At 40.7% G+C, this 26,388-nt stretch overlaps 1 protein-coding gene across 1 annotated transcript in view; it reads left to right on the top strand.

Annotated features, from left to right (window-relative positions):
• Positions 1-26,388, top strand: part of SUMF1 (sulfatase modifying factor 1) — a 197,502-nt gene that overhangs the window by 78,476 nt on the left and 92,638 nt on the right. Inside the window, exons 4-6 of the mRNA XM_007954056.2 lie at positions 13,840-13,922; positions 17,324-17,446; positions 18,238-18,352. Of these exons, the coding sequence (XP_007952247.1) occupies positions 13,840-13,922; positions 17,324-17,446; positions 18,238-18,352 (321 nt within the window). The remainder of the gene's footprint in view (positions 1-13,839; positions 13,923-17,323; positions 17,447-18,237; positions 18,353-26,388) is intronic.

The following is a 26,388-nucleotide window of genomic DNA, read 5'->3' as shown; positions in this document are numbered from 1 at the left end:
CTTCCTTCCGGGGAGTGGCTGGTGGGTTTGAACCGCCAGCCTTCTGGTTAGCAGTCAAGTGCCTTAGCCACTATGCTACCAGAGCTCCCAGGTACTGTGCTAGTCCTGTGAATTCAGGGATCATAGACCTTATCCTTGCCCTTTAGCTGCTGAAAGCCTATAGATCCAATAACATACAGTCTGAACGAAAGTTAGTTTTCTTTTCCCTAAATTATGAGTTTTCTATATCAAATGTCTTAGAGGAATAAAAATGAAGCCATATTTATTGTTTGTCTTAAAATTATCAAAAAGAATTAAGAGTATATGAAATTCACACCATTCTGAAGTGTCCAGATAAAATGTAATAACAAATTGAGGAAAGTATTAGAAAGGAAACCAACAGGCTTTTGTGTTAAAGAGTACTGAGGAGGAGTTTGGGGAGGCATATGGAACACAACAACTATGACAGGGTGATCCAGGAAGGCCTGGGTGAGGAAGAAGGATTTAAAGGGAGCCTCCCAGACAAGGAAAAGCCCACCTTGGGAAAAGTAGGCCAAAGCATCTAGCAAGGAACACCGGGGCCCATGTATTCTGTCTACCTTCAGCTCTATATCGTCAGGTCTCAGCTAAGCTTCTCTGAGAAATTTGTTTGTAGCCCCCTCTCTATGGTCCCATGTTGCAGATTTAGATAATCTCCATGTGTTACTTGTTTTTATTGTTTCCTTTTATATTATGTCCTTTCATATCACTCATGTCACATAAAGTGATAATCATTAGTGAAGGTATCTGTTTAATGTCTTTCCCTTTACTAGTTACAAGTCTTGTGAAGGTGGGTGGGGGTGCATCCGTATTATTCACTTACTATATCTCCAGCACAGTAACTGTCACATAAACTAGTTGCCATCAAGTCAGCACCAACTTATGACAACCCCATCTGTATCAGAGTAGATCTCTGTTCCCTCGGATTTTAATGGCTGAGTTTTCAAAAGTAGATTGCCAGGCCTTTCTTCAGAGGTGCCTCTGGTAGACTTGAACTTCCATCCTTTTGGTGAGCAGTTGAGCACATTAACTGTTTGTATCACCCAGGGACTCCAGCTATTACATAATAAGCACTTAAAAATTATTTGCCAAAAAATTAAAGAATGCCAATGGGCTGTCATCTTCTGGAGCATTTCATTTTTGCAAGGTCTGGGGCTGAGACCTGGTGTGACCCATCTCATATTGGAGAACTATTTTACCTTGGTGGGAGGATACCAGCTTGGTCAACAGGGTTGAGGTGGTCACAGTAACTGAGTTATTCAGGAAGTTCAGCCCAGGGCTGGCTGAGTAGGTAAGATAAGAAGGGAACACTGACACACAACTGTCTTTTGTGTCATTTTTGAAAAGAGTGATTGTCAGCCTCACTTAGGAATCAGTGTGTGGCATAGGCTCAGGAAGCAAAACCTGATAACCCTGCAAGGTGAGAACTCGGTTTAGTGGATAACAGGGCATGACTTTTTTCCCAGCATGCTTCAAACTAAGGCATCTAATCAGAGTGAATGTGTGTGAGGCATGCTGGAGCCCCAGGGCTCAGATTTGAAATATCTTTTGAAGGTGTCCTTGAATTTCTTTTCAAGTTATAGGTCTTTTGAGACCTAAGTTGGATTAAGAAATAAAATAATTTGAACTTCCTCTACCTCACAAATGCTGGGATTTATATCATAAAACTCTATGGTGACACAGAGAAGGTAGACTATTGAATAACCAAACCAAGCCAAACCCACTACCATCGGGTCAGATCTGACTCATAGTGACTCCTCCTTGGGTTTCTGAGGTGGTATCATTATAGAAGTAGATTGCCCAACCTTCCTTCCAAGGAGTGACTGGTGGGTTTGAACCGCCAGCCTTCTGGTTAGCAGTCAGATTCCTTAGGCACTATGCCACCAGAGCTCCCAGACTATTGAATAGGTAGTCATCTATAGGGAATTCCAGCTTTAAGAGAAATTTATGCAAAAATGAGAATTTGGAGTGGGTAGAATTTTCAAAACCATCTGGCAAAAAACTCTTCCTCTCATAGATGAGGGAGCCATGGTTCAGGAAGGGCAAATGACTCGCCTAAATTCTGGATAGAGCTGAGTACTTGAGATCCAACCTGTACTTTCCTACTACAGATACCTGCTTAAAACCTATAAGCCAGGAGGTAATCCTCTCTTTCCCTCTTTACAAAAGGACATGCCACGTGTAGATTCTATTTAAAATTGGTATTTATCCAGAAGCAGGTCATCCAAGGTGGGGAGGGATTTGGAAATCTAAGAAATTATTGAATTTATTCTTAAGTGCTTATCCAGTATGTATTGTGGGCTAGGCAGTGTTTTAAGTACTGTGGACACAAGAGTGAACCGGATAGAAGACCTTGCTTTTGTGGAATTTATAATTTTAGTAAGAAACAGCATAAGCAAGTAAACTTACAGGTGACTATGATACTGTTTTGATAAATCATCTGTAATTAAAATAAAAAAGCAGTGGGTTAGAAAGGGGTTGGGGTATAGAATAGCTGTGAAAAGGAGCTCAGGTGGCATAGTAGTTAAGGCATTCTGCTAACTGGAAGACTGGCAGTTCAAACCCACTACCTGCTCAGCGGGAAGAAAATAAAGCAGTCTACAGCCTCAAAGACTAGCCTTAGAAACCCAATGGAAGTCACTATAAATTGGAGTTGACTTGATGGCAGTGGGTTTAGTTGTTTTTGGTGGTTGAGAAGGTGACACTTGAGCTGAAGCCTAAATGATGAATGGGAGCTAGCATGAGCAGTAATGAGTAGAGCGTTGAACAAGGGTAGAGGTTAGGGTTAAAGTGGACAAACAGGCAAAAAGGGTGGGTTATACAGGGCCTTGAAGATTTAGTTGTCATTGAGTCAACTCCAACTCTTGACAACCCATGTGTGTCAGAATGGAATTGTACTCAATAGGGTTTTCAATGGCTGAGTTTTTGAAAGTAGAGGGTGAACATTTATCCAACTAATTATTTTTTTTCCTGCATATAATCTTTAATGACTATGTTGTGTTGCTTCATATGGCTATACCATAAGTGATTCAACCAGTCTCCTTGCTGGGTATGCATATGATACAGGCTTTTGCTGAGTATTGTCAAATTACTTTCCAAAAAGGCTATACCAATCACCTTATTGCTTCTTATCCCACAGATGTAAAAAGTCGTTTTTGAAATCAGTAAAAAAACTATTCTTCCATTGTTTCTAATAATATATTTTTTTAAGCCCTAAATCACCCATACCTCTCCTTTTTATACAATTCTCAACTGAGGATGAAGTGAATTAGTTCATTTTTAAGGGTTATTTGAGTCCAGAGATACTCAGGCCAGTTTTGGCACATTTTGTATAATGAATGACTAGGCATAGGTTTCCAGTCCTCTTGTTTACAGTATACTGTTCTGTGCCTTGGGAATGCAATGTATTATAGCATGAGGAATTTTACTAAGAACCAAAGCAAAAAGTGTTGAAAAATTTCAGGTCTGCGTCAAGTTTCATAAATATTTCTAACCTAATCAGAAAAGCATGTATTTTCTCTTATGCCTTCTATGAAGTAGTCAAAGTAACTGAGTTAGATTCAATTTGAAATTAGCTGTCAGACCTGACTACCAACCTATATAATGATGGATTTGTTTTTACCCTCTTTTCAGGCCTAGTTCTTGCTTCCATGCTTGTATTGGATGCTGAAGGGGACATTTTTACTCAGGCTGTGTGCTCTCTATTCCATCCAGTTCCTTCAGTTGTTTGACTCTCCTCAAGTTTTATTTATACTCATGAAACTTGACTATGTCTGCAATTTCTTATTGTTCCCTGGTGCCAGTTGAAAAATTCTCCCAGGATGTTTTTATGTGGATAATTGTCATGTTTATACCGTGCTTCAAGAAGCGTCCATCTTTTTAATTCACTTGTCTAAATGCATTTAATTTTTAAAGTTGTAAAGTTGTGAGCTTGACATCTTTACACTTGAATATGCCTAATTACCCAGTGCTCTTTTTCCCTGTGCTGATTTTATTCCTGTCTTTGTGTGCATAAGAAGCAGCATCATAATTTACCACTTCTAAGGCAAGAATAAAGTCACCTTTGTTATCTGCCCGTTTTCTTTTCTTTAAGCTGTTACTACAAGTCTGGTTATGTCCCTAGGGAAGGGTGAGAAAAAGATGTCTATGCTCTCTAAAGTCCATTCTCAAGGGGGCATCCACACTCATGTGGACTCTATTTACGTTGTAATTGGTTACTTGCTGTCTGGTGCAGCTATTTCAACTTAAACCCCAGACAGTTGCTAAGGAGATGGTTGACAAGAAATAGGTCATGTTAAAGACATTTTCCCCCTCAATATAAGGGAGTGCTTTATCTCTGGAATTTGTTTTAGTCAAACAGAAAAAGTATAGGCAGCAACTACCTCCCCCATCCCCCCAGTTCTGTTTTTAGGAAAACAGACTATCTTAGATGTCAATGTCAGTCTGCTCACATTGCTACTTCTGCTCTGTAAACAAACGTCCCGGAAGACTGTTCATTTCAAGAAAAGGAATTATTGTTGGTAGTTGCTATGGAGTCAGTTGAGACTCATGGTGACCTGTGTGTTAGGGAGTACGTCTGCTCTGTAGGGTTTTCTTGGCTGTAGTCTTAACAGAATCAGACCTTCAGGCCTTTTCTTCTGCACTACTCCTGGGTGGATTAGAACCACCAACCTTTAGGTGAGCACTTGAGTGCAAATCATTTGTGACACCTAGGGACCTTTAGAAAAGGAATAGTGATGTCATAATTTGTAGTGTAACTTTGAAAAACTGGCTAATCTATGACTCTCAGAAATTGATTATTTCATAAGTTCATAAATAAAGTTGATTATTTCATAAAAGTAGTTAGAAGAGCATTTATTTTGAAGACAGAACCAGGAGTTCAAGAACAAATTTTTAAAAGTTAAGAAATACATTTGCAAAGGCAGTATCAGTGAGATTGGATGGGATTTGCCATCACTTTGTCCAGGGAACATTATGGCTTTCCTCGGGCAATTTGACCATGATGAATGATGCCCCACCTCTGCTTTCATTAGTCCTCAGTGGTGGGTTGACTGTGATTACTTGTCTTTTCTTCTTTATCTGCCAGTGAGGAAATGTCTCCTAGCTCCAGGTCTGACTCTGATAATGCTGACTTAGTCTGTGTCTCAGAAGGGTATGATTGGTTCCCTTGCAGGCCCCCAAGTTTTCTCTAGTGTGGGGCTGAGGATTCCTTTCTGCATTCAGTTTGCTTTCACACCTTCCCCACATCCTCATGGTGCTGTTTGCTTCAGGAATGGGCTAGTTTCTGTATGGTTCTGGCAGTGTGCTTGTGATTGACAGTGACAATTACATACTCTTGAGAATTCTTTGGAAGTGACATCTGCTCCAACACTTCCTTGGCCTCTTACCCTTCCTTCTGTAAGGCTTTCTCAGCCTATTAGCATTCCAAAAAGGGAAAACTGGCAGGTGCATGGAACTCAAGCTGAATAACGATTGCTGTTACTGTTATTGGGTACTGTAATAGTAGTAATATGAGTTGATTGTGACTCATAAAAACCCCAGTTACAGAATAGAATGGCCCCATAGGGTTTCCCAGGCTTTAATATTTACAGGACCAGATTGCCAGATCTTTCTCAGGCAAAGCCACTGGTGAGTTCGAACCGTGGACTTTTCTGTTAGCAACTGGGTACTTAAACATTGGGCCATCAGGACTCCTTGAAGAAGGACTAGGGGCCAGATTTTAAGCAGTTAGGATGTGTCTCATGTGAAAGCTCTAAAAGAATATTGTAACTTACAGTAACAAATAGTACTGATCATTTATTATATATAAATTATATAGAATATATTTATATTATAGAAATAATTCATAATGTAGTAATAGCATTCGTGTGTGCAATTCTTACTCTGTACGAGGTACTGTTCCAAACTTGTAATGTATATTTCCTCACTGAATCCTCACAACAATCCTAGGAAGTAGTTGTTTTTAGTATCATCTCCATTTTGGGTCCCTGTGTGGTGCAAATGGTTTGTATTTGACTACTAATCTGAGGGTCGGGACTTTGAACCTATCTAGTGGCACCACAGAGGAAAGGCCTGATGATCTGCTTCCATAAAGATAATAGCCAAGAAATCTTGTGGAGCTGTTCTACTCTGTAATAAGGGGCATGATGAATTGGAATCTCCTTGAGAGCAACACATTTGGTTTTGGTTCTGGATATCTCCATTTTACAGATGAGAAAACTGAGGTCTTGGGGAAGTTAAATACAACTGAGATCCTGCAATTTGTAAAAGGGGTACTGTTGTTCAAACTCAGACAGCCTTCTCCAGTATTGGATACTGTTAATGACTACAATATTATGAACTCCTGTTTTGGTTACCTAGTGCTTCTCTGAGGAGCTCTGGTAGCACAGTGCCTAAGGCACTTGACTGCTCACCAGAAGGCTGGTGGTTCAAACCCACCAGCCACTCCTCGGAAGGAAGGTTGGGCAATCCTACTTCTGTAGTGATACTGCCTTGGAAACCCAAGGAGGGGTCGCTGTGAGTCGGGGCCGACTCGATGGCATAAAACAACAACAACAACAGTGCTGCTCTGACAGGAATTTACCACAGATGGAATGGCTTGAACAAACAGGAGTTTATTCTCTTACAGTTTGGAGGCTTGAAGTCCGAGTTCAAAGTGCCCGGCTCTAGGGGATAGGTGAAAGCCCCTGGACCTTGGGCTTCAGCTCTGCCTCTTGCTCCTGGCCCACTGAAGCTGGAGGCTTTTCTTCACTCAGGCAGCTGCTGGCTGCTGAGGCTGACAAAACCAAGGTTGACAAGTGAAAAGGCACAGTTCCAGTGTTACCAAACAACACAACAGGCCATTGATTCAAGTCCAGAGACAGTCCCAAGATCGGCAGGGCAACATGCAGGCTGCTGAACAATGATTCAGCTATATGCAGGGTTCGACCATGCCATAAGCTGGAGACTGTCCTCAAAGTTGCTTCTTATATACTGGAAGCAGCTTATATCCCTAAAGCAGCTACTCAGCTGCTCCAGTAAATTCCACCGTGGAGTTAATTACCAATCTCACCATGGGCAATAACTACATTCAGCTTCCCAGCCACACAACCAGGCCCAGCCAGGTTGACATACAACCTTAAGTACCACAACTACATATTAACATTTAAGAAGAATAATCTTTATTATTTTTCTGATTATCCTAATACAGTGGTTCTCAATCAGGGATGATGTTTCTGCCTCTTATGCCCTAATCCAAAGGATTTGGTAATGTCTGGTCACATTTTTTAATATTACAACTTGGGGATAGTGATATCATGAGTAGAGGTCAGGGTTGCTGCTAGACCTCCTACAATGCCCAGGACAGCCCCCACAACAGAATTATTTGTCCCAAATCTCAGTAGTGTTGAGGTAGAGGAAACCTGTTAGAATGATTCATGCTCATTCTACAAAGTATTTTATTCTTCTAGTCCTTTTCCTTTGTTAAATGTATATTCTTCTAGATTTTTTCCTCTTATGGTAGTAATAGAATACATATACAAATATGTTACAGAAAAAGCATCAAATATGTATTTTAATCTATAGGTTATTACCTTTATAAAATAATATGTAATATTTCCTTGTCAGAGTGTATTTTGATAATAGCATAGTATTCCTTCATATGGATGGACACAAAGGACAGATAGTCTGCTTTGTAATTTTTTTGCTACTAGAAACATGTTATAATATTAAGTATATCTCTTTAAGGATCCCTGGTGGTGCAGTGGTTAACTACTTGGCTGGTAACTGAAAAGTGGGCAGTTCAAGCCCACTCAGCGGCTCTGTGGTAGGATGACCCGCTGATCTGCTTCCATAAAAAAATTACTGCCAAGAAAACTCTATGCAGCAGTTCTACTCTGTACCACACGGTGTCGCCATGAGTCAGAATCAACTTGACACATAACAACAGATACTTCTTTGCTTACTTGTGTCAAATATTATTATATATTTTTTTTTAAAAAAGATTGTGACTCTTGGTCAAGAACAGTGTTATCAGGACCTGCCTCCATCCTGCCCCCATGCTGAAGCCAGGGTAAATGTGCTCTTTCTGTTTCACTGTGCATATCGTTGAGGTTGGTCATCATCATGTGGTTCTATAACTTTAAGTCAGGTAATCTTAGTGGTTTGTATAGTGTGGATTGCTGGGGTAAAGTGAAAGATTTCTGAAAAGAGATACTGGGAGAAATGAAAGCGCATATCTAGAATGAATGACAGTGTGTGTTGAGCAGGAAGGAATGAAATCAGAATAGTCGCACTAATGTGTGGACCCACCAGTTTGAATTTTGACATTTTTGAAGGAAAATTCAGTCAGTGACTAGATCCACACTTTGTACTCCACTTTGTGCACTTTAACCCTGGTAGTACAGTGGTTAAAGCACTCGGCTATGAAACAAAAGATCAGTGGTTTGAACCCACCAGCTGCACTGTGGGAGAAGGATGTGGCAGTATATTTTCTGTAAAGATTTACAACGTTGAAAACTCCATGGGGCAGTCCTGTTCTGCCCTATAGGGTCACTATGAATTGGAATAGACTGAATGGCAGTGGATGTGGTTTGGTTTTGGTTTGTGTAATTAAAGAATTAACCAACTATTGCATGTAAAATAAATCATTTAAAAGCTATCAGTACGCTAGCTGTATTAAATCATGATCTCATGATACCAGGGAGTTGTGGATCCCCTCCAGGAACTAGGCTCAGCATCTGGCATATGAAAACCAAACCCACTGCCATCGAGTCATTTCTGACTCATAGGGACCCCCACTGGGTTCCCGAGGCAGTGAATCTTTACGGAAGTAGATTGCCAAGTCTTTCTTCTGCAGAGTGTCCGGTGGTTTTGAACTGCCAACCTTCTGGTTAGCAGTCAGATGCTTTAGTCAATAAATATTTGTAGCCAGACAGAGTTGAGAAGAGGAGAGGAGAATGGGCAGCTGCCTGAGGATTTTCTATAATTATGCCAACTCCAGGAGGATCCCCTTTGAAGGAATAGGAAGCTATATTCAACCAGTGCAGGGAGGCTGAGATCATCCACCCCTGATGCCAAATTTGTGATGGATAATTGTTCTGGTTACCTAGTGCCACTCTGACAGGAAACATACCACAAATGGGATGGCCTTAACAAACAGGAATTTATTCTTACCGTTTGGAGGCTTTAAGTCCAAGTTCAAAGTGCCAGGCTCTAAGGGCTGGGTGAAAGCCCCTCAGCCTTGGGCTTCAGCTCTGCTTCCAGCTCCTGGCCCACTGAAGCTAGAGGCATTTCTTCATTCAGACAACTGCTGGCTGCTGAGTTTGCCAAGCCCAAGGTTGACAAGTAACAAGGCACAGTCCTGATATTACCAAATCACACGGCAGACCATTAATTCAAGTCTATTGTAAGTCCCAAGGTCGGCAGAGCATGGCAGGCTGCTGAACAATGACAGCTACATGCAAGGTTCAAGGTGCATAAGCTAGAGACCATTCCCAAAGGCTTCTCCTTATATACAGGAAGCAGACCACATACCCAAAGGCAGCTACTCAGCTGCTTGTGGTAGATCCCACCATGGAGTTGATTGCCAGTCTCATCATGGGGAATAGCTACCACCAGCTGCACAGCCACTCAACCAGGCCCAGCCAAGATGACACACAAACATAACCACCACAATAATAAATCCCACTCCATACACCAGCTGCATCCTGTGGGAATCAGCTTCCCTTCCCTGGCCAGTTCAGACCCCAGCTGCCAGCTCAGACCTTTGTCTGTCCCATCCTATTTTACCCTGGGCTAGGTCCATGGTTATTTGCTTTTTCTGTCCCCATTCATCTGAGGTTGGGTCAGCAGTATCAGCCCCTTCTCTATTTCTTAGGATTATTTATTTGGGCCAATAATCTGTTGGAAAAACAAAACCAAACTCATTGCTATCGAGTTGATTCCGACTCATAGTGACCCCCTTTGGGTTTCTGAGGTGGTAAATCTTTACAGAAGTAGATTGCCCAGTCTTCCTTCTGCAGAGTGGCCAGTGGGTTTGAACTGTCAACCTTCTGGTTGGCAATCAGATGCCTTAGGTAATAAGCCACAAATTCTACGGAAAGTGATATCTTTAATGTAGAAGAAAAACACATACACATGGGATGAAGTCCAGGAGGGAGGGATCTCTGGGCAGAATCTCTGTGCCTCCAGGGGATATGCTTAACCTCTCGAGAGCAAGTGTTTGCTCTCACCACCTTGGAAGCTCCACTGAGTGTCTATCTTTTAAGACCTTTATTGACTTTGCCATATGATCATGACAGATTACATCAGGCCTCCTGAGCCTACCTCAGCATCAGGCCTTTAGGTGGCCCCTGTTGGTCTGGCCAGCCTCCATTCCTTGGCCTCAGGTGTGGTCCAGCTCTCATGATGCAGGGCCAAAAGCCAAATTGTTTACTGCAGCATGATACCACACCTCAAAGTAGCCTTGGAGGACTTGTGCTATTGAGGCTTCCATTTGGTTCTCTCTAACTAAGCCTCGGAAACCCAAGGAGGGGTCTCTGTGAGTCGGATCCGACTCGATGGCAGTGAGTTTGGTATTTAGTTTTTTACTAAGCACATATATACCTTGTGATCCATCTGTGAGACTCCAAGGTACACAATCAATAGAAATGCATATATATGTTTCCAGAGGCCACAAATGCCTAAGAATGTTCATAGCATAGCCCCAAATTGGAAACTTCCCAAAAGTCTGTTAGTAGTAGGATTTTAATTGTTAATGATGCGGTGTTCAAAACAAAACTAAACAAATCAAAACAAAACAAAACAAAAAAAAAAAACTCACTGCCGTCGAGTAGATCCCAATTCATAGTGACTTCTCCTTTGGTTTCCAAGGCGGAGTCTCTACAGAAGTAGATTGATTGCCCAGTCTTCTTCTGAGGAGTGGCCAGTGGGTTTAAACCACCAGCCTTCTGGTTAGCAGTCAAATGCCTTAGGCACTACACTACCAGAACACCTATGTTCAAAACAGGAAAAAAAAAAAAGAAAGTGTGAGAGAAAAAGCATCCTAGATTCTACTACTTAGATTCAATAAAGGCTAACATTTTGCCATATTTGTAATGCCTAAGGCACTTGACTGCTAACCAGAAGGCTAGCGGTTCAAACCCACCAGCCACTCATCGGAAGGAAGGTTGGGCAATCTACTTCCATAGTGATACCGCCTTGGAAACCCAAGGAGGGGTTGCTATGAGTCAGGTTCAACTTGACGGCAGTGTGAAGCATAGAACCTTCTGGTGATGGTGGAGTCTATCTTATTAGTGTTGTGGGAGGGGTAGAGTTGAGTGACTGAGCTGAAGATTTCCTTGAAAGGAACGTGGGATGACCTGAGCTTTCTATGCATGTCTTCTCTTGACATCAAATGAATTACCTGTCACTGGCACCTAAACATCCAACAGTCCAGTTAATGAGAACATCCCTAGATTAAAGTTTCTGCAATACCCCAAATAAAATAAAATAAAAGCCCTGCCTTTCATTGCTCCTGCTTTGTGTAAAATAAAACACCTTGTAGTAGTGTTTTTTAAGGGCATAATACCTCTTTTGTTGAATTAAAAAAAAAATTGCTTTCGTCCATCAAATCGTGATTGGGATGCTCTGTATGTTTTGATTGTGTTGATGCAGAAAAAAAGAAGAACAAGAATGGAGTTGGGTCTCTTTAGTGATTGCTGTGATAATTAGCTGGATCCCAGCCCTCTTGTCTTCTACTTACCCAAGCTCATCAGGATGCAAATGATTGAGGGTAACATTGTCATGGGGATAACCTTGAATCTGCTCTAGTTTATATTAGAAGAATCCTTTGTAAACTTCTAACTCCAGAGTTATTAGCAAAGATGATAATTATTCGTTTGAGTCACTTTCTTTGTGACTGATTGTCGTGAGGCCATGGTTGAGACTGGTTCCCTTTATTGAGTGCTTCTTCCTAAGTGTTTGACATAATTCAAAGTCCTTTATGTATATTTCCTTCTTGTAATACTCATGAAGTCGATATTGTTATTTTCTTCATCAACAATCAGGCTTGGGAAAGTTAAATCAGCTGCCAAGGGTCACAGGGTAAGCAGGAAAGGGACGATTCAAATATAGTTGTTTTGTGCTTTTATAATTTTTTTTAAATTTATAATTTATTTTATTTTTGTTGTTGGTGTTGAATATACATAGTAGAACATACACCAGTTCGGCAGTTTCTGCTTGTACAGTTAACTGGCACTGATCACATTCTTCAAGTTGTATAACCATTCTCACCTTCCTTTTCTAACTTGTTCCTCCCTCTTTAACATAAACTCACTGCCCCCTACAGCTGCTCTCTAATGTTTTGAGTTGTTATTGTCAGTTTGATTCTATGTAGATCATTCTCAAAAGAGCATAATGCTCAAGGCAGACCTTTTTTTTACTAGTTAAACTTAATTTTTGCTTGGTTTGAAGAAGATGTCTGGGGTCAAATCCAGTTTTCACTGGCTGCAAAGCCAATGCTGTTGACCATCCATTAAAAGAAGACTACTTGCTGTTGTTATTCTGGTAAACAGAATCGTAAGGTAGGAGTTAAGGTCCTAGTAGTAATTTGCTGAGAGTTTTCAAAAATTTTATCTAATTTGACCTTTGGAATCTGGACAGCAGTGATTTGGTTTTTCTGGTAGTCTGAGTGAGGTGAGGCAGGTAGTATGTGGTCTCATTTCCCCAATAAGGACTCTAAAGTGAAGTGTACAGGGCCACATAGATAATGTTGGCGCTGGCAATAAACCAGAATCCTCTAAAAACACCCACCTGGGATTTTATCCTGTACATTGGCCTGATCTCCATTCACCTTGGTTGACCTACAGCCTAGATTTAATCGTAAGGTTAGCTCCAATTTCCTGTTTTCTGAATAGGAACAATGCTACCTATCTCTCACTTGTTAGAGATACAGAGGATTAACTAGCAGTATAAAAACCTATTGCCATCAAGTAGATTCTGACTCACAGCTACCCCCATTGGGTTTCCAAGGCTGTAAATCTTAACAGAAGTAGATTGCCTCATCTTCCTGTGGAACAGTTGGTGGGTTTGAACTGCCAACCTTCTGGTTAGCAGCCAAATGCCTTACTCACTACACCATCAGAGCTCTTTAACTAGCAGTGTATCTTTTTTATTTTTTTGTAACTTTATTGTGATTTGGGTGGAAGTTTAAAGAGCAAATTGGTTTTTCATTCAACAGTTCATGCACATTTTGTTTCGTGATATTGATCATAATCCCCACAGTGTAATAGCACTCTTCCCACTTCCTTCCTATATTTCATGTTTGCATTTATCCTTCTTTCCTATCCCTTCCTGCCTTCTGAGATTTATCTCTGGGAAAATACTGCCCTTTTGATCTCGTATAGTTGATTGTTCTAAGCAGTGTGTTCCTCCCTGGATTTACTGTTCCCTTATAGGCCTGTCTCTTGTCAGCTATAAGTTGACCAATGGGAGTGAGTTCAATTCCAGGCTTAAACAGTGTCTAAGATCTCTGGGCTCAGGGGTTCCACTAGTCTTTATCAGGCAGTGTATCTTTTTCAAATTCTTGGAGATTTATACAATTTCAATATATATTTATTTGATCACTCTTGTTTTTTTTATGGTATGAAATAATTTTTAGAGACCTTTTTGTTGAAAATTTATTTACACATAAACTTTTTTGTGTACATATAAATCTTTACTTTTGATATTCTAGTGAGGGGATTTGTTGAGTAGCTCAAATGGGAATTGAAGACCAGACAGTGAGATTTTTGCTACACTTACTGAGTCATTGTTTTTCCTGAGTCCTTGTAGCTAACTCCATATGTTCTGGTTTGCTTTGAGGTGGCAGCTGCTCCTTGGTGGTTACCTGTTAAAAGTGCTAACTGGAGACACCCAGAAGGGCCAGACTCTACTATTCTACACAGGTGAGGCACGTAGCTCTTTCCCCAGTACATATTTCATTCTAAAATCAGTTCCTATGTTATTGAAAAGGAACTTAATGGCTGTATGTTTTCATAGAATGACAACCTCTAATTGGTTGATGGGAAAGTAAATGATGGGGAATAATGTATATGAAAACCCAAACACTGTACCTAGTTCATAGTAGGCTCTTAATAATTGACCTCTTTCTTTCCTCATTTGACTTGTCTGAGTTGCCTTTGAGTACTACCCCCTGACTTTGACAAGCCTGTTACATATCTCATCCATGAGATATTTGGAGCCTGCCACTTGGTCTCTTATAAGCAGGTCATTATGAGGAAGAAGGCTGTTCTTATGGATAATAGCTGTGTCCTGCTAGGCACCCACTGCAGAAGCCTAGTCCTTGAGTTTCAGATTCATGTTATCCTCAGTCCTGGACTGACACACTTTTAGCCACCATCTGATGGAAAAACCACAGAGCGGCAAGTCGGTCAGCAAATCTCCAGGGTAGCAAGCAAATAATTATCTCAAGCAAAAATAGAGTGGCTTTGGAAACCCTGGAGATGAGAAAAGCTTGGGTTGAGGACTTAACAACCCAAGAAAACTGCTCTCCTAACCTAATTTTTCAAATGGGATTTTTGAGCCTCTATTTTTAACAATATTTCTGGTTATTGTCCCCATGGAAAGGGAGCTGGAAGTATGACATTCAGCTTTGGGGATATAGATATAGCCTCTTAACAAATGTCCAAAATCTTCCAAAGCCTAAGTTGGCAGTCTCCACAACTACTATGGGGATAAGGATAAGTGGTGGATGATTTTGGAAATAGACTGTGAGGGACAGATTCATAAAATTCTTGGATACTGTAGGCTGAATAGGTCTCTTAGTGCCCAATCAATATCTTATTTCCTGAATTTAATAGTAGAGGGAAAAGCTAAGTGAAGAAGGAGAACCTAGAGTAGAATGTGTTTTATTCCTACAGTAAACAGTGACTCTTCTGAGAAAAGTGTATATCTCACCAGTACTGAGAGCAGTGACTAGTACATACTAGTGATTCAGTAAAAAATTGTTGAAAGAATAAATGAAAGTCCTGATATAATTGCACTGGAGATTACAGAAATGTGGAAGGAACAGAGTAGAAATGTATCATCCACTTGGAAAATAAAAAGATGAACCAGGAATTAAATCAATGTCACCTAAATACAAACCAAACTTGCGGCCATCGAGTTAATTCCAACTCATAGTGACCTTATAGAACATAGTAGAACTGACCCATAAGGTTTCTGAGGCTGTACTCTTACAGAAGCAGACTGCCACATCTTCATCCCAGGAGTGGCTGGTCGCTTCGAACTACCAACCTTTTGGTTTGCAGCCAAGCACTTCAATCATTGCGCCACCAGTGCTCTAATTTAATGTTATCTAATGGTGGTTAAAGGAGCTCTGGTAGCATAGTGCCTAAGGCACTTGACTGCTCACCAGAAGGCTGGTGGTTCAAACCCACCAGCCACTCCTCAGAAGGAAGGTTGGGCAATCCTACTTCCGTAGTGGTACTGCCTCGGAAACCCAAGGAGGGGTCACTATGAGTCGGGGCCGACTCGATGGCAAACAACAACAACAACAATGCTGGTTAAAGTATTGGGTTGCTAACCAGAAGGTCAGCAGTTTGAACCTACCAGCTTCTCTGTGGGAGAAAGATGAGGCAGTCTGCTTCCATAAAGATTTACAGTCTTAGAAACCTTATGGAGCATTTCTACTCTGTCATTAAGGGCCACTGTGAGTAGGAATGGACTCTATGGCAGTGGGTTTGGTTTGGTTTGTTGTTGTTGTTATGTGCCGTGGAGTCGGACCCGACTCATAGCGACCCCTCCTTGAGTTTCCAAGGCAGTTATCACTATGGAAGTAGGATTGCCCAACCTTCCTTCCGAGGAGTGGCTGGTGGGTTTGAACCGCCAGCCTTCTGGTTAGCAGTCAAGTGCCTTAGCCACTATGCTACCAGAGCTCCCTTGGTTTGGTTTGTTGTTGTTGTTATTTGCCGTCGAGTTGGCCCCGACTCATAGCGACCCCTCCTTGGGCTTCTGAGGCAGTATCACTACGGAAGTAGGATTGCCCAACCTTCCTTCCGAGGAGTGGCTGGTGGGTTTGAACCGCCAGCCTTCTGGTTAGCAGTCAAGTGCCTTAGCCACTATGCTACCAGAGCTCCCTTGGTTTGGTTTAGTGCTAGCTAAATGTGTGTATCCTTTATCCTCAAATTTTCCTCCAACAATTCCCACCCCTTCATAACTTCAAGAAAGAAAAGACTAGAATCTGTTGTAGAATCTGTTAGGGTGAGGCAAATATAGCTTGTTGATCTGTGGTGGCACAGATTGGGTTCTTTGAAAACAGACACTGAGATAGATTTTGGCACACAGAATGTTTATTAGGGATCTACCTTGCTGGTACAACAATTGAGCACTCAGTTGTTTACCAAAAGGTTGGTGGTTCAAACCCACCCAGCCACTCCATGTGAAAAAGACCTGAAGATTTTCTCCTGTAAAGATTACAGCCAAAGAAACCTTATGAAGCTGTTCTTTTCGCTCACATGGACTGCTGTGAGTCGAAACTGACTTGCAGCATCTAAAACCACCACCACCACCTAGTAGAAAAGATGGGAAGTAGAATTGGGTACAGAGAGAAGTCATACTGCCTTGTGGGCTTGACAGAGTTTCAGCCACATCCATAGAGAGCTCTGGGGTGTTTATGTCTCATCACTGTTTTCCTCTGAGGAGCCAAAATGGCAGGGCCTTTATGCCCCTGCTGTGATTGGTTGTTGGTGGTTCAGGGGTCATTCTCTGTAGCTGTGGGAAACCCTGAAGGAACCAACAGCTGCAAACTGCTGCTGACAGTATTCCCAGCGGCTGGAGGGGATTTGGGTGGTGCAGCTCCATGTCCACCATGTTGTTGTTGTGGTTGTTATGTGCTGTTGAGTCGGATCCAACTCATAGCGACCCTTCCTTGGGTTTCCGAGGCAGTTATCACTGTGGAAGTAGATTGCCCAACCTTCCTTCCGAGGAGTGGCTGGTGTGTTTGAACTGCCAGCCTCCTGGTTAGCAGTCAAGTGCCTTAGCCATTATGCTACAAGAGCTCCCTTGTCCATCATACTCAGTGAAATTTTATGGGAATCCAAGTCTGTAAAGTGAAGGAATGTTTTGAGTCTAGTTCCAAAGGGAATTACAATAAACATAGAAGCCTGTGTTGTCAGAAACCCTTGGTGGAGATGTGGCCTGGCTGGGAATTGAGCTCTAGCTCAGGGGATCTACCTAGGTGTCATGGATAGAATTGAGGATGATTTTATTGGAGCTTCGCCAACACCCATTTCTATTTCCGGTCCCAGTCTGCGCCTCTCTTTACTCTGCTCTCACTCTTCGTCAGGCCAGATCATCCAGTTCTCCATGTCTCTTGGAATGACGCGGTTGCCTACTGTACATGGGAAGGAAAGCGGTTGCCCACTGAAGCTGAATGGGAATACAGCTGTCGAGGAGGCCTGGAAAATAGGTACTTGGCAGGTCTTATCTTACCTAACAATGTGTTAAACTTTTTTAAAACTGTGGAACTTATTTAGGTTAGAGTGTTGATTTAAAAAGACATAATTAACAATTTCTTTCTATTTTGTTTTTGGATTTTCTTCATCTCCACAGAGTTACTTAGGAGACCCTGAGGAGACTCAGCTGTGAAGAGCTGGATCACCAGCCCTTCACAGCTCCCTAGAGCCAAGTATCTGGTGAAGGGGGCCTTCCTTCAGTCCAAAGCCAGTTCGAGCGACTCGACTCCCTGTTATTACGTATTACTCCTTAGAGCTACTTGGCAGGCTGCCTTGCTTTTAGCATTTTCTTATTTTAGGCATCTTCTGAAGCAGCCTTTTTTCTCTGCTTCTAGAGCTATGAGGCAGAAAATGCCTGTGAGGGTCACATCTTCTAGGAAAGGCTCTTTAAAATAGTGAAGGCTTTATAAAAAAAAGTGTGGTGAGATGGTGCCTGATCATGCTACCGTATAAGTCCACAATGATGTCTACTTTCCCAGACTTCTGTAAGTCCTTCTTTTAAATATGCAATTGATTTCAGGCCTCCTGAGTACTTGGGTTAAGACTAAGGTTGTTGTGAACTTGACATGAGCTGGTATACAGAAATTTGGAAAAAAATCCTCATTAAAATCTTTATTTATTTATATCTTTAAGATTAAAAATAACTCACTCAGAACAAGCTAGCAGTGTTCTCCCTTTCATTGCGTTCCTTCTTTTGACTTTAATCCAGAGGCCTGTGCCTGTTTGACTGTGTCTCTTCTGACAGACTTTTCCCCTGGGGAAACAAACTGCAGCCAAAAGGTCAACATTATGCCAACATTTGGCAGGGTGAGTTTCCCGAGAGCAACACTGGAGAGGATGGCTTCCAAGGAACTGCACCCGTGAGTAGTGGCTTCTGGAGGGGAGGGGAGGGTCTGCAGAAAGCCGAACTTGGTGGAAAGGGGGGTGAACAGCACTGTCTACTGTCTGATTGACATGTTGTCCCCTTCCTGCGTTCATCCACTCTTGCACATAGTAAATACTGCCAATTAATCAAATGTTCTTCTTCATAATGCATTTTTTTTCTTTCTGATTATATAGTACATATTTAGGAAATTTGTAAAAATGAAAAGAGTATGAAGGAGAAAATGAAACAGACTAGAACTCTATTACTCAGATTTGACGCCTGTTAGTATTTTGATGGGAGCTCTGGTAGCATAGTGCCTAAGGCACTTGACTGCTAACCAGAAGGCTGGCGGTTCAAACCCACCAGCCACTCCTCGGAAGGAAGGTTGGGCAATCCTACTTCCGTAGTGATACTGCCTTGGAAATCCAAGGAGGGGTTGCTATGAGTCGGGGCCGACTCGACGACATATAACAACAACAACAACAACAGTATTTTGATGTTCTTCTTTCTTTTGGTTTTCTGTGCTAATGATGCTAGTAGTTATCGAGTGCTTGCATTGTGCCAGAACAGGTGCTTAGCTGTTTGCATGCGTTAATTAATTGTCATTTCCACTCTGTAAGTAGGTACTGTTATTATCCTCATTTTCCAAGTAAGCATTATGGAACACAGAGAGGTTAACTAACTTGCCCAAAGTTACATAGCTGGAAAGTGGCACAGCTGGGATTTGAAGTAGATTGGTTCATTTTCAAAACCCATGCTCCTAACTACCATATTTGCCAGCGAATGTGTTTCTGGTATATGTGTATTTATTTTTTACATAGTACATTTGAGTCATACTGAATACATATTTAAAATCCTACTTTTTTCCCCTGTAATATTATATTAGGAACATTTTATCTGTTATTAACAATACTTCACAAATCATTTGGCTTTCAGCAGCTAGATAACTTATCCTATGGAAACCTTAATTTATTTACTCTATTTCCTTAGTGTTGCAAATTTAGATTTTCTGGTTTTTTGCTAAACAATGTAACAATGAATTTCTTGTACACAAATACTGACCTCTCTCTCTCTGGTTATTTTCTTAGGATAGATTCTTAGCAGTGAAATTATTGATTCAAAGGCTAGAAAACTTTTGTATTAGGAGTTTTCCAATGCATGGCCTAATTGTTTTCCAGAAGGTCTCCATCAGTATTTGAAAGTTTCTTTCTCACTATTCTTTTACCAGCATAATCTTACAAACTAATGAAGCAATGTTAAAAACACTTTCATTTTCTCTTACTACTGTGATGAAGGAAATCTTCTGGTGGATAAATAGCATCTTACTAGGCTGTGGTTATAGAGAATAATTTTCTTTCATCAATCTTGCAAGTAGTTGTCATTAAAAATAATAGCCATATTTTGTTAGTTTCACATAAAAATAATTCTAAAATGTATTTATAAATAAAACACAGACACATTATTTGGAACAGGACCAAATGATTCAGAAATTTCAACTGAAAAAAAAAAAGCTGCTGTTGTAGTTGCCATCAAGTTGATTCTGACTTGTGGTGACCTGATGGGTGCAGGATGGATGTGCTCCGTAGGGTTTTCAAGGCTGTAACCTTGCCAGGCCTGTCTTCAGAAACATTGCAGGGTGTGGTGAATGAGAATGACTTAGAAATGTTTGGAAAAGATGAAGAATGAGGAGGAACTTGATATACTAGAAATGAAAAGATATTTTGAGCTATAGTAATAAAAACATTGTAGTTTGGGAGGCAAAATTTATGTAAGAAATAAATTGCATATCCCTTAAATGATAGAGACACTCAGCAAAATAGGAATAAAAGGGACATTACTCAATAGAATAAAGGCCATTTATGAAAAACCTATGGGTAATATTATACTAAATGATGAAAGACTGAATGAACACTTCTCCCCTAAGATCAGGAACAAGACAAGAATACCCATTTCAACCACTGCTGTTCAGCATTGTTCTGGAAGTTCTAGGCAGAGAAATTGGGCAAGGAAAAAAAAAAGCTCCCAAATCAGAAGGAAGAAGTAAAATCATTTTTGTTTGGAGAGAACATGATCTTATATATCAGAAATCCCAAAGAATCCACAAGAAAGCTATTAGAGATAATAAATGAATTCTGCAAGATGGCAGAGTACAAAATTAACATGCTGAAATTGGTTGGATTTCTTTACACTAGCAGTGAACAATCTGAAAAGGAAATCAAGAAAATAATTCCATTTACAATAGCATCTAAAAGAATAAATGCCTTGGGATAAATTTAACCAGGGAAGTAAAAGACATATACACTGAAAACTACCAAACATTGCTGAAGGAGATTTAAAAACACCTAAATAAGTTGAGGGAGCTCTGGTAGCATAGTGGCTAAGTCACTTGCCTGCTAACCAGACAGCTGGTGGTTCAAACCCACCAGCCACTCCTCGGAAGGAAGGTTGGGCAATCCTACTTCCGTAGTGATACTGCCTCGGAAACCCAAGGAGGGGTCGCTATGAGTCGGGGCCGACTCGACGGCACATAACAACAACAACAACAACAAATAAGTTGAAAAACATGGATTGTAAGACTTAATATTGTTAAGATGTCACTACTACCCAAAGTGATCTACAGATTCAATGCAGTCTCAATCAAAATTCTAAAGCTGTTTCTCAGAATCATATGGAATTGTAAGAGGTCCCAAATACCTAAAACAATCTTGAAAAAGAACCAAGTAGGAAAACTTGCACTACCTGATTTGAAAACAAAATATAAAGCTACCGTAATCAGAACAGTGTAGTACTGGTATTCGGATAGGCTCATAGGCCAGTGGAATAGAAGTGAGAGTTCAAAAATAAACTTATATATCTATGCACAGTTTATTGCCAAGATTGTCAAGTCCATTTGTTGTATGATGAATTACTTCATAGGGGTCTTCTAGCCTTGGTCTTTATGATTTCCGCCAGATGACTGAGTGGGACTGTGCAAATGTGAGGTGCTTGTAGCCACTAAGGGGATTGGATAGTTTGCTAAACGAAAACAAACCAAACTCACTGCCGTCAAGTCGGACCCGACTCATAGGGACCCCTCCTTGGCTTTCTGATGCAGTATCACCTTGGAAATAGATTGCCTGGCCTTCCTTCTGAGGAGTGGCTGGTCGTTTTGAACCACCAGCCTTCTGGTTAGCACTCAAGTGCCTTAGGCACTGCGCCACCAGAGCTCCTGGATAGTTTGCTAACAATGTAAATAAGATACATGGCACCCTAGTGAGGGTTGTATTGTGCAAATAAGATGTATAGAACCCAATGGAGGATTGGTCAGTTTTGCCATCCCTCTAGGCTTAAAATGAGTCCTCCCAAAGATAGAAGGGGAGATCTCAATACCATCAAGACAGAGAAGAGCTGGGAGTGAAGCACATCCTACCTAGATCCCTGCACCAATACCAAGGCAGCAGAGACAGCAGAACTGAGAGACCAGCATGAGACAGTGGCAGGCTTACTGGCCCATGGATAGAGAAAACTGAGTGCAGGAGACTTGGTAGTGTAGTGGGGTGCATCTGTTGGCAAGCTAAGAGAGCTCTGTAATGCTTGCCTGAGCAGGCAGAGGCCAGGCTGAGAGGCTAAGGGTCAAAGAGAGGTGTACTTGAGAGCGTGGCTGAAGGAAGGCTGTGTTGATTGAAGAATTGTAACCTGTTGCCTACCAAATAAACCCCATAATCATGAGTATTGTCTGAGTTTTCTGTGGCCATTGCAACAAATTATTAAACCCAGCAGGGAATTAGTGAGTGCCATGAGCGGGACGGCCAGTATCAGAATGAATAAAAAGGCTGGAGGGTGGCAGCCTGTCTGGAATCATAGGAAGCAGCCTTGGACCACTAATGGTGAGTCTCTCTGTCCCTTGTGAAGGCAGAGGAGGTCAGAGGATGTCAGCCCCATGCCATTTTTGTACCATAGTGGGGGAAAGAATAGATAGTCTCTAAATAAATGGTGCTTGGACAACTGGATTTCCACATGAAAAAGAATGAACTTGGACCACTACTTCACACCATATTTGAAAATTAACTCAAAATGGATCAATGATGAAAATCTTTTAGAAATAGTGATGATGTTATCACAACATGGATGAATATAATTAATGTCAGTCAATTGTACATTTAAAAATGATTAAAATGACAAACTTTTTTAGTACATATTTTATCACAATAAAATTAAATAAGTAACATGAGACTATATTGCTTTAAAGGAGCTCTGGTGGCATAGTGGGTAAAGCATTTGGCTGCTAACCAAAAGTTGGTGGTTCAAACCCACCACCTGCTTCACAGGAGACAGAAGAGGCTAATCTACTTCCATGAAGATGTACAGCCTTGGAAACCCAAGGGGGGTTGCTGTGAGTCAGAATTGACTTGATGGCACCAGGTTAGGTTTGGTTTGGTTATATAGCCGTAACGCATATGAGTTCATACATGAAATGTGTAAAGAATTCCATATATATCTATGTATGTTATTTTCACATAGATAACACGTACCTTTTATATTTGTATACCAACTGCTCTATCTCCCCAGGAGGTATTTTTATAGACTCCCTATCCTAATTTTTTTTTTAAATAACACATAAATATTGGCATAGTGGCAGTTACAAAAATAAGTAGGGTGGTGGCGGATTGGGATCAGTTGGCAAATAAACATAGAAAGCATGCATTATGTATATAAAAATGTGTGTGTGTGTGTGTGTGTGTACATACCATATTACTTCCAAACCAAAAAACCAAACTCACTGCCATCGAGTCAGATCTGACTCATAGTGACCCCTCCTCGGGTTTTCGAGGTGGTATCACTATGGAAGTAGATTGCCCAGCCTTCCTTCTGAGGAGTGGCTGGTGGGTTTGATTAGCAGCCTTCTGATTAGCAGCCACATGCCTTAGGCACTACGCCACCAGAGCTCCCATATTACTTATGTGTATAAAATTTATGTATGTATGTGTATATCTATCTATCTATAAAAATTAAGTATATGATAAAGGAACTAATGAATGGGAAATGGATAGGTTATTTAATATATAGTAGTGGGAAATTTGTTACTTGTAGAAATAAGTTGCTTTTTCTATTTACAGCTTCCACTAAAAGAAATGCCACATTATTCAGAAATATAAAAAATATAGCTATAAAAATTCTAGAAGAAAGAATAGATTACCATTTAGATGCATGTTCAAATAATTTGGGTATTTACAGCATAAAAGCTATAGACAAGTCACAAAATGGTATATATTTGAATACATAAAATTATTTGGGTTACAGATGTAGAAGTAAAAGGGAAGATGACAGACTGGAAAAATACAACAAATATGACCTGTATAGGGTTAATATCCTTAGTAAATAAGCTTTTACAAATCAATATGGAAAACATTAGCACTCTATACAAAAATAGGCAAAGGACAAATAATTCTCAAAAAGAAATATATATGGCAAATAAACAATTGAAAAATAATCTCACTAGTAACAAAGAAATGCAAAGGCAATAGTATGTTTGCAGACTAAATTAATAGCCCTACTGGATGGTAGAACAGATGTGGTGGAACAGTACTTTGATATACTTGCTGCCTTACACCTATTCTTTTTCTGTTTTTAAAGATTCTATTAAAAGGAAATAATTAGAGGTACAGAGATCTTTTATGTTCAAGGCTGTTGTCCATATTACTTATAATAGGAAAAAACTAGAAATAATAATGGAATAGTATGCAGCCTTTCAAGGCCGTGTTTGAAAAGAAAATCGAAGGGCATGGGAAAATGCTTATGCTATAATGTTAACTGAAAAGTCAAGATTATATATATAGCATATAGCATAATCACAGTTTTATTGTAACAACAAAAATTGTATATAGTAAGGCCCCCACTTGCCCTTTAATTTTATGTAAATTTGCCCTCACTTTGAAATGATTGACCCAATAACCACTTGTAACAAATTATCCATCACACTCACCTTCATTTGCTGAAAGTGCAGCTTTTATATCATGGAATCCATCACACTGTTAAATCATGGAAAAGGCTTCAAGCTTCCTTGCACCAAAAGACCAAAACCAAACGCACTGCCACTGAGTCAATTTGGACTCATAGTAACTCTATAGGACAGAGTAGAACTGCCCGCTTAAGGTTTCGAAGGCTGTAAATCTTCACAGAAGTGGACTGCCTCATCTTTCTCCCACAAAACATCTGGTGGGTTCAAACCGTTGACCTTTTGATTAGCAGCTGGATGCTTTAATCACTGCACTACCAGGGGTCCTTTTCTTGCACTAAACTAAGGATAAATAAAAAAAAAGTGCACTTGTTCTGATTTACTTAGAAATTCGACTTAAAGATAAATGTATGAATGGATCTCATTGGTAAGCCAGGGACTGCCTGTATAGCAAAAAGCCTAGGAGGAAATATACCTTACTGTGAACAGTAATTTTTCCTGGGTTGTGGGGTTAAAAGAATTTGAATAATTTTTTGTGTTATATGTGTATGCATGTGTAGTTTTTTTTATTTTATTTATTTTTTTATTGTAATTTGGGTGAAAATTTACAGAACAAATACCCTTTCCATACAGCACTTTTGATATACTTTGTCTCATAACATTGACCACAATTTACCACAATGCAACATCTCCCCTCCTACTTCTTCCTGATAATTACCTCTTCCCTGTGTCCATCCCTCCATGCACTCCTGCCCCCTGAGCTGTCTCCCTGTGCATAAGCAGCTGTTCTTTCTCCCATGATTTCTCTCTCTAAGGAGTGTATCTACCTCAGGTAAATGTTCAACTCATATGCCTGTCTATTGTTTGGTTGGAAGCCACAGGCATATGTTCAATTCCAGATCTGAAGGGCAGCTGGGGGCCATAGTCTCAGTGGTTCCATCAGGCTTTATTGGGCCAGCAAACCTGGTCCCCACCCTTTTTTTTCCCCAAAATGATTTTGAGTTTTGTTCCAAATTGTTCTCCCTGTCTATCCAGGATCTCCTGCATATATCTTCTTCCAAGTGGTTCACAGTAGTAGCCAGGCACCATCTAGTTGTTCTGATCTCATAGTTGTACAGGCTACAGATCAGATGGTGTACCAGTTGCTAGGACAAAATGTTTCCATGAATTTTTAGTTTTCTTCATTCTTCTTTGCTCTGGACAAGGAGAGACCCATCGTTGCATCTAGATGGCAGCTTGCAAGCTTTTGAGATCTCAGTCGCTACTCATCACGGTAGAAGATGGAACAATGTTTTGTGTAGTATGTTATGCCAATTGAGCTTGATGTCCTCTGCGACTATGATCCCAAGCCCACAGGTTCAACTACTCGGTCCCTCTGGGTAGGTGGCTGTGACCAAGCAGTGACTACAACCTTGCCCCTTGTCAGCTCCACTATACATCTGGGAATTTAGATCCTACACGTAAAGTTATAGGACCATTGTCTGCCAACCCTATATATGTTCTTGAGTATACTCCCCACTTGATAGACATACCTAATAGTTCAGCCTAACCACCCATCTATCCACCCATATACCTGTGTTTGCCTTCACTGACCATGCCGTACTATATGTGCAAAAGAGTTCATCTTTGTTGTCTGTACTTCCCACGTACCTCTCTATGTGTTTCTCTTCCTCAATGCCACTATATTGATCACTCACATTTGGTACATTGCCCTTTTCTTCACCCAACTCAAAACTTAACTCTGTCTAACAGTATTCCCGCCCCTCCCATCCCCTCCCATCTCTGGTAACCAACAAAGAAAATATCCTTCTATAGATAAATGATTCCTTGACTTTTACAATAACAGACTAATACAATATTTTTCCTTTTGTGATTGACTTATTTCACTCAGCATAATGTTCTCCAAGTTCATCCATGTTGTGCAGTGTTTTGCAGATTCTGCATTATTCTTTAGGGTTGCATAGTATTCCATTGTGTGTATATACCATAGTTTGGATATCCATTCCTCAGTTGATGGACATCTAGGTTGTTTCCATCTTTTGGCTATTGTAAATAGTGCCGTGATGAACATGGGTGTGCACATGTCTGTTCTTGTC

Source organism: Orycteropus afer, unplaced genomic scaffold (assembly GCF_000298275.1).
Source record: "Orycteropus afer afer isolate SDZICR_OR568_19922 unplaced genomic scaffold, OryAfe1.0 scaffold00429, whole genome shotgun sequence".
Classification (NCBI taxonomy): domain Eukaryota; kingdom Metazoa; phylum Chordata; class Mammalia; order Tubulidentata; family Orycteropodidae; genus Orycteropus; species Orycteropus afer.
Note: the sequence above shows the minus strand (reverse complement) of the source record. Positions and strands in the feature narration are given on the sequence as shown.